At 53.7% G+C, this 8,304-nt stretch overlaps 1 protein-coding gene and 1 long non-coding RNA gene across 4 annotated transcripts; one reads left to right on the plus strand and one right to left on the minus strand.

Moving 5' to 3' along the window:
- Positions 1-301: 301 nt before the first annotated feature.
- On the minus strand, positions 302-1,815 carry LOC127475158 (uncharacterized). Of its 2 annotated transcripts, XR_007906110.1 has the most exons (4): positions 1,362-1,815; positions 1,044-1,131; positions 568-658; positions 302-424 (listed from the first exon to the last, which is right to left on the minus strand). It is a non-coding gene; the product is annotated as an uncharacterized LOC127475158 (long non-coding RNA). The 2 variants fall into 2 exon arrangements; XR_007906109.1 differs by having other exon boundaries at positions 1,044-1,815.
- Positions 1,816-2,053: 238 nt separating this feature from the next.
- Positions 2,054-6,935, plus strand: MEX3B (mex-3 RNA binding family member B). Of its 2 annotated transcripts, XM_051796625.1 has the most exons (3): positions 2,054-2,203; positions 3,046-3,285; positions 4,234-6,935. In XM_051796625.1, exons 2-3 carry the CDS (start codon positions 3,048-3,050, stop codon positions 5,646-5,648), a joined length of 1,653 nt encoding a protein of 550 aa, XP_051652585.1. In that variant the 5' UTR covers positions 2,054-2,203; positions 3,046-3,047; the 3' UTR covers positions 5,649-6,935. The 2 variants fall into 2 exon arrangements, with proteins under 2 accessions (XP_051652585.1, XP_051652584.1); XM_051796624.1 differs by lacking the exon at positions 2,054-2,203 and having other exon boundaries at positions 2,410-3,285.
- Positions 6,936-8,304: the final 1,369 nt, after the last annotated feature.

Raw genomic sequence — 8,304 nt, forward strand, 5'->3', positions numbered from 1 at the left:
CTCCCTGGGGGCTGTGCTGTTGGTGCATGTGGGTTTTAAGGTACATCAGTAGAACTTTTTAATTGTTATTATTCCCTGTAGTTTGCTCTTAAATGTTTTCTAAAACACTAAAAAAAGTAATAGTCCTCAAGATGTGGGAGCATTCCACAGGATTCATGGGACTCTTGGAACACCAGGGCATGCTTAGTCTCCCAGAAATGCATCTTCTTCTCCCCCTCCCCCCTGAAAGGATCATGCTTATTCTGAAATGTATTTTAAACATTTTTAATTAGAGCGTCTAACTTGACATTAAAAAAATAAAGCTAGATCTGCCTGGGCTCTTGCTTTGGGAAATTTTTTCCTGTAGAGGAACATAAACCTGAAGATAACTCATTTTCCTTTTTCTCCTCAGTCAGTACATGGATGTTTAGTACAGTACAGTGATCTTGGGCAGAAACACATAGTTTAAGCACATGGAGTGGGAAGGGGGAGGGAGAGAAAAAGGGATGAGTCAGGTGAAGAAACAAAACAAAAACCAGGTAAAATCCAAGCACAACCCAACCGCTCTCCTCATATCTTTGCACTTACAGCATTTGTGACACTTGCTGGTGGACTTCAACACCACCAGTCCTCTACACTGATGTGTCTTTCCCTCACCTCTGTCCTGTCCTGCCCCTGTCTGGTAAATGGGTATAGTTATGTTCTGTCTCACAGGTTTTAGAGTCCTTGACTTAAAAATACTGCAAAGAAGCAGACTTTCAATTTCTATTTTATTTAATAATAAAGAGCATTATTTTGTTGTTATAAGCCTTATGGATCCTTGAGAAGTAATCTCTCATTTACCCCGTGGAAACCACTGCTGCTGCCTATGGAATTTAATTTGTAAAATAAGTAATCTTTTAAGTATGAAACTTAGTTGATGGGACAAGCTCAGCACTTAGGAAAGCACATCACCAGTGTATACCCTTGCTAGAAAACAATCCACTGGAGCTTTGTTATACAACATGCTAACATCCTGAGGAAGTGACAGTAATTTGCAATAAACACTGTGTGTAAACAATTACCTGTGACTTGTTACACTTGTTTGTACAGGCAGCTGGCTAAACAGATCCGGGTGCACTTGTAAACGTCTGTCCCCCGTCATACCTGATACTGGAAAACAATTACTTATTATTTGATTTCTCTGAAGTATGAAAATGTCAGTGTTTTGAACCTGACAGCTGGCAAGGACTGAGTATGCGTGCTTATAGATACAGGGAGAAGAGCTGGAGAAATAAAATGTGATTGGTGGCGTTTTTATGACAAAGGTGAGGACACTTTCATATCTAGTCACCAGACCGAAGCAAAGTTTTTGGGACAGGGTACTTGAGAGCAAAACCAACTTTCACTGGTCGAAGGGTCCTTTGGCGGTACAAGGTCCAAGGGAGAGGCGGGGTGATCTATTTTCCAGCGGTTTAGCAAAAGCCCTGGGATGCTGGTGGCACTGCGCTGCACGAGCGGCCGTGCGAGAGGCGCTGTTCCCCTGCGGGCTCTCTGTGGTCGGAAACGTGGACGCTGCGGGGCAGCCGTGGGGGTGTCGGGAACCACCACAGGGGCGGGAGGCACCACAGCAGAGGGGCGCAGCGCCGCCGGTCCCGCTGTGCCCGCGGTGTCACCGCGCTCTGTTCCCGACCCGCCGGGTCACCGCGGCACGGCCGGGCCGGGCAGGACGGAGGCGTGGCTCCCCCCGGCGCTGACCCCGCTCCCGCCGGGGCCGCAGCGCCTGCAGGGCGGGCCGGGAGGCGCCTGGGCGGCCGCAGCCCGGTGCCCGCAGGCGCGGCCTTTCCGCCGCCGCGGCCGCAGGAGCCGGGCCGGGTGTGTGGGTCGGGCCCGGCCCGCGCGCGGCCCCGCGCGGGCGCAGTGCGCGCGCCGGGGGAGGGAGGGCGGGCGGGGGCAGCGGGAGGGAGGGGCGCGCGCAGGCGCGGGGCGCGCGCCGGGCGGGGCCGCGCGGGAGCCGGCGGGGGGTTCCGCGCGCGCCCGCGGCCGCCGCCCGCGGGGCCGGTGAAGGGGCGGCGGCGGCGGCGGCGGCGCTGCTGGTGCGGGGTCGGGGCCGCGGCCGGGGGGGGGGGCCCTGCGGTGCCGCCGGTGGCGCTGCTGCTCCTCCCGAGCCCGGCGGGAGGCGCACAAAGGGCACCCTTCCCCCCCCACCCCACCCCAAGCGCAGCCCCCTCCGCCGAGCGCTCAGGTGGGGCTGGCGGCGGGCGCTCGGGGGGGTGGGGGGGCGGGGGGGGGGAGGCGCGGCGGAGAGGGGGGAGCAGCGGCCGGCGGGGCCGGGGGGCCCGGCATTGTCGGGCAGCCCGACAACAAAGAGCCGGGCCGGGCCGGGCCGGGCCGGGGGGGCAGCGCCGGCCCCTCGGCGCCGCCCCGGCCAATCGCGGCGCGCGGCGGCGGCGGCGCGGGGCTGACAGAGCGAGCGGCGCTGACGCTGCGGCGGCCGGCGCGGCCCCCGCTCCCCGCCCCGCGCCCGCCCGCCTCTCCAGAGCCGTCTGGCTGCAGCAGAGCCTCAGACAGAGGAGGGGAGAGCAGGGGAAAAAAAAAAAAAATCGCTGAGTGAGTGGAGTGGAGCCTGGGAGGGGCTCCTTAAAGAAACGCTGCCGCCGCTTGGCATTGTGGCCGGCGAGGAACTCGAGGGGGGGAAGCCATCGGAGCTCCTCTCGCTTATCCTCTTCCCACCCCCCCCCCACCCCACCCCCCAGCCGACAAAAAAAAAAAAAAAAAAGGAGAAAAAAAAAGAAAAAGCCAACCGAAAAAAACCTCCGGGGGGGGAGTCGTTGGGGGGGGTCCTGAGAACATCTTATAAACCGGATTGCACTGAGAGGAGGAAAAAAAAAAAGCAAAAAAGATACAAAATATACAAGCAAAAGGCAACAATTCCCCGGTCTGCAGCAGTTGCCCACCCTCCCTTCCCTTCTCTCCTGCTGGCCATCTGCCTTGGGTTCTCCTTTGTGTCTGATCTCTTACTACTGAGCCGAGCGCAGGCGGAGGGTGCACCACACACAGGGACTATGCCCAGCTCGCTTTTTGCAGACATGGAGAGGAACGGGAGCGGCGGCGGCGGCGGCGGCGGTGGTGGTGGTGGCGGGGGAGAGACCCTGGATGACCAAAGAGCCCTTCAGATCGCCCTGGATCAGCTCTCCCTGCTGGGGCTGGACAACGACGAGACGGGCTCCATTTACGACAGCGAGCCTCGGAAAAAGAGCGTGAACATGACTGAATGCGTCCCGGTGCCCAGCTCGGAACATGTCGCGGAGATAGTGGGGAGACAAGGTGGGTGCCTTGCATGCGAAGGGGTGTGGGGGCGCGGGTCTCCCCTCCGCGCTGCCGGGCGGGCGGCTCAGATGCGACACTGGCCATTCCCAGGAACGCTGCAGCCGTGCGGTGGTGGCCAGTGCCGGCTTCTCCCAGACAAAGAAAGTGCAGCAGCAGACGTGATGTTTCCGAGGAGCGTTATGCATCACTTTCGAGATGCACTTTCAGCTGCCGGGTTGGGGAAAAAAATCACGAAAATAATAAAAATCGCTCCTTTCCTCCGGCTGCAAAAGTTAAGATTTGCAAGAGGAAACTGGAGGAAAATGGGAGCCTCGGTGCTTCCCTACCACCACCCCCCCAAAGTTAAAAATCGTGGATTATTTTTAAGGAAGAGAAATGGAGTGGAGAAGTGGAACAATGAGATTGGAATAAAGCATCCGCAGTGGGGAATGTGGCTCATTCGGTATAGCCGCTGCTCCTCACCTTCTTAAGAACTGATTTTATTTTTCCAAAAGGAAAGTGCTGAGCAGGAATGTGGACTGGCGGGTGTGTTGATTTGTTAGGTCTGCTTGCATTTTATCTTATTTTATTTCTGGCCGTGCAGTGCAGTTTTTCTGCACGCTTTTTTTTTTTTTCCTTTTTTTTTTTTCTTTTTTGTGTTGCCGTCTCTGTGAACTGCACGTTGGTAGTTTTGGGGCAGTTTGCATGGCAGATGTGTCGGTGGCCACTTGCGATGCCTTTGGGCGTGTGCCAGGGCTGTGGGCTGACATTACTTTACACCGTGACCGGGGCTCCCGGACGAGATGCCAGCGATCACCTGGGGCTGGGGGCAATGTGTTTCGGGTGGGTGTGTTTTTTTCCACCTCCCTAGCTGCACCCAAACAATGGGTTGTAACCGGTTCTACCCCACCACCTCCCCTTCCTCCCCCTCCCCTTCGCCCTCCATCTCCCGCATCTCGTTCCCAGGTTGTAAAATCAAGGCTCTGCGGGCAAAGACCAACACCTACATCAAGACCCCGGTTCGCGGGGAGGAGCCGCTCTTTGTTGTGACGGGCAGAAAGGAAGATGTGGCCATGGCCCGCAGGGAGATCATCTCTGCGGCCGAGCACTTCTCCATGATCCGAGCCTCGCGGAACAAGAATACAGCCCTGAACGGCACCGTTCCCGGCCCCCCGAACCTGCCCGGCCAAACCACCATCCAGGTGCGGGTGCCTTATCGCGTGGTGGGCTTGGTCGTGGGGCCCAAGGGGGCCACCATCAAGCGCATCCAGCAGCAGACGCACACGTACATCGTGACCCCGAGCCGGGACAAGGAGCCGGTCTTTGAGGTGACGGGCATGCCCGAGAACGTGGACCGGGCCCGGGAGGAGATCGAGGCGCACATCGCCATGCGCACCGGCGGCATCATCGAGCTCACGGACGAGAACGACTTCCACGCCAACGGCACGGACGTGGGCTTTGAGCTGAACGGCACGGGCAGCCTCTGGAGCAAGCCCACACCGCCCAGCATCACGCCCACCCCGGGCCGCAAGCCCTTCTGCAACTACCGCAACGACAGCTCCAGCTCGCTGGGCAGCGCCTCCACCGACTCCTACTTCGGGGGCGGCACGGGGGGGGGCGGCAGCGCCCGCCTGGCCGACTACAGCCCCCCGAGCCCGGCGCTGAGCTTCTCCCACAACGGCAACAACAACAACAACAGCGCCAACGGCTACGTGTACGGCGGGGGCGGCGGCGACGTCCTCTCCTCCCCGGACTGCTGCTCCGAGCTGCCCTTCGACTCGCCGCCCGGCTTCGACCTGGCGCCCGCCCCGCCGCCCGGGGCCGCCCTCCTGTGGCCGCAGTTCGAGCGCGGCCCCGCCGCGCCGCCCTCGCCCGCGCCCTCGCCCGCCGCCGCCGCCGCCTTCCCGGGCGCCGCGCCCGCCAATGCCAACCTGGCGCTGCTGGTGAGCGGCCCCCGGCGCGGCGCCGCCCCGCCCCCGGCGCGGCTCTCCCCGCCCCTGCACGGCAGCGCGGCCGGCACCGAGCACCCGCTGGCGCGCCGGGTGCGCAGCGACCCCGGCGGGCGGCTGCTGGCCGCCTCCTACCCGCTGTACGCCAACGGGCTGGGCGCCCACCTGCCCGGGCTGCCCTCCGACTCCTCCGCCTCGTCCTCCTCCTCCTCCAGCTCCTCGTCCAGCTCCTCCTGCTCCTCCTCCGGCGTGCGGCGGAAGGGCAGCCGCGACTGCTCGGTGTGCTTCGAGAGCGAGGTGATCGCGGCGCTGGTGCCCTGCGGCCACAACCTCTTCTGCATGGAGTGCGCCAACCGCATCTGCGAGAAGACGGAGCCGCAGTGCCCCGTGTGCCACAGCGCCGTCACCCAGGCCATCCGCATCTTCTCCTGAGCGCCGGGGGCAGCGGCGGCCGGGCCGGGCAGGGCAGGGGCGGGGGGGGCCGGCGGGGCCGGGGCCGCGCCCGCCAGGGGTGCGGGTGCGGCCGAGGGAGGGCTTGGGGGGTGGTGTGACAGCGGGTGCATGCTATAAATAATAACGGGCGACTCCATTCTAGTGCTAGGCTAGTTTTTACACTGTACTTTAATACGAAGCTTCCAAAACTCCCCCCTTTTTTTATAAACAAACAAAACAAAAACCAGAAAAAAAAAATTGAAAGTAGAAGATGCTTATGATGATGACAATGGTGTGTGGACTGTTAGTAAAACGTGCTGGTAGTTCTAGGATGCTTATTACAAAATAATTAAATCTATGGGTGGATACTTTTCTGAATGTTCTTGAAAGGGCAAGAAGTTCCTGTGAAAAACCATGATACTGCAGCTTTATCAGACTTTAAAAAAGAAAAAAGAAAAAAAACCAACAAAACTGTAACATATCTCTTATATATATTAAAAACGTTTAAAGGTTTTAAAGATAAATTGCATTAATACAGATTGAAGTATTTTATTCTTTTTTGACTTGAAAAATTATATTTCATATTGCAAAGATGTTTACAAGTATTTTAATTTAAGTTCAGTGAACTTTTTGTAGCTGGGTTAAATCTTTTTTATTTTAGTATGGCCTTATGGCAAAGAACACTGTATTATTTTAATATCACACAATTGTGAACGGAATTACAAACCATAAAATGTGTAATGCTTTGAACAGTATTCTGTTGGGATGGAGATTTTATAGGTTCAGAAAAAAAATCTTTTAAATCTGCTTCACCCAGCATATTTTCTATTCAGTGATATAAAGCATATTTTATTCTATATTATTACAAAAATGGAAATGTATAAACATATGTCAAAAGGAACTGTTGAAGCTTTCTAACATTTGTATAAATAGAATTCAGTGGAAATTACAAAAATTCTGTTGCACCACTATAGTTTTAGTATTTCTATTTTAATACATTTGTTTACCACTTGTTTATGTATATGTAGGTGACGTTACTTGAGCTTAAATGTACTTTACTGAGCAAAGTTTAAAAACAAAGTATATTTTATTTTATGATAAAGGGCCTTTAACCTCATGGTCAAATACTAATATTATATTTGCTGAGACAAGATTTGAAATTGTATCAAGAGTTTTATTTTTCTGACATTTAAAGTTCTACATAATAAAAGTAAAACTTAAGTAATGGTGCTACTTCATGTTTTTTTAAGTATTTCTATATAAATAAAATAAAATATTACAGAAAAAAAGGTACTTTGTGTGGCGATTTGATTTCATGTACTGAGAGTTTCTTCTGGAATTTTTGTTTCCTGCTTGTACCAGGAAAACACTGGGAGCTTAAACTGTGTCATGCTAATGTTGCTGGAACTCTTTAGATTGTGATGGCTTCCAGAATAATCCTGCCAGCAATCATACCTTATAACATGTTTTTAAGGAAAAAAAAATTATTTATTTTTTTTTTAATATGTGGCATATTGCTGGAGTTTTCCACATCGAAAAATACTATTTATTCACAATTTTTAGTCGTGAAAAATCCTTGGGTTCGTGTGAATTGTTACTTTTAGCAGATAAAGCATTTGTAAGAAACAGAGCTGACAGCTGGCTTAGCTTTGAGAGCTGGAAGCAGAGAGTGGGGGAGGCTCCTTTGCTGCCATGTGCTGGTGCAGGGCTGCATCCTGCGGGTCCTGGCTCCGCCATGCCTGGAGGCCTCAGGACCTCATCCCAAACTTGGTGTTTGTAGAGTGGAACAAGGGCTGCAGCAGCCTCCCCGAGTTCCTCGCAGTGCTTCTTGGTATTTGGCAGTTGTGGTTGTGGTAATTGGTGTTGACAAGCTTATTTGAATAAAAAATTTATTGCCATGTGAAGTTGGTTTGCTTTTGATGGTGCCCACAGTGGTGTTGGGGTGAAGGAAGTGCAGCCGCTCTCTGCCTGATGAGCCCAAGGACCTACCAGGCAAACCCCGCAGGACTTGTGCTGCTGAGTGTAGTCAGTGTGTTTGAATGAACTGGCTCTTGGCTGAAGTGTGTTAGAGCAAATTGCAGAAGGTGCTGCACATCCCTTTAAAATGTTTCTCTTTGCCCTTTTCATTGGGTGAGTGAAAACAACAAAGCAAGCACAAAGTGTGTAGCGTATTTCATATGTTTTACTTTGTGCTTAGCAGTGTATGGCAGAGCTGCTCTCCTCGGATCTCCTTTATGGACTACAGAGCTGCTGGTTGGGTGGGAAGGGGGAGGAGGGAGGATGCGGCAGGGGATGATGGGATCTCTTTGTTTGATTTGATTTTTGCTCCTTTCATTGAACTGTGATTGTGGTATCATCTGATTTACAGAGTTAAAATCCCTCACTGAGTGTTGCACTTGGCTCAGGAATCTTGTCATTTTGGATGGGGGGAAAAAAACCCCCCACCCCAGTGCTGTGGAAAAGCTTCCAGAGAGTGGCAGAGGTGTGCTTAAATACATATGTGGTACAGACACTGAAAAAACCCCTTGGCAAAATTGGTCACTTTAAAGGGATCAGGACGTTTAAGTCCATGTGTATATTTTTTTAATGATGAGTGTTTAGGAAATGCACTTAAGATGCATCAATCAATTTCTCATTTCATTGTAAACATCCTGTG

Source organism: Manacus candei, unplaced genomic scaffold (assembly GCF_025592945.1).
Source record: "Manacus candei isolate 608988 ecotype Guabito, Panama unplaced genomic scaffold, ASM2559294v1 h1tg000046l, whole genome shotgun sequence".
Classification (NCBI taxonomy): Eukaryota; Metazoa; Chordata; class Aves; order Passeriformes; family Pipridae; genus Manacus; species Manacus candei.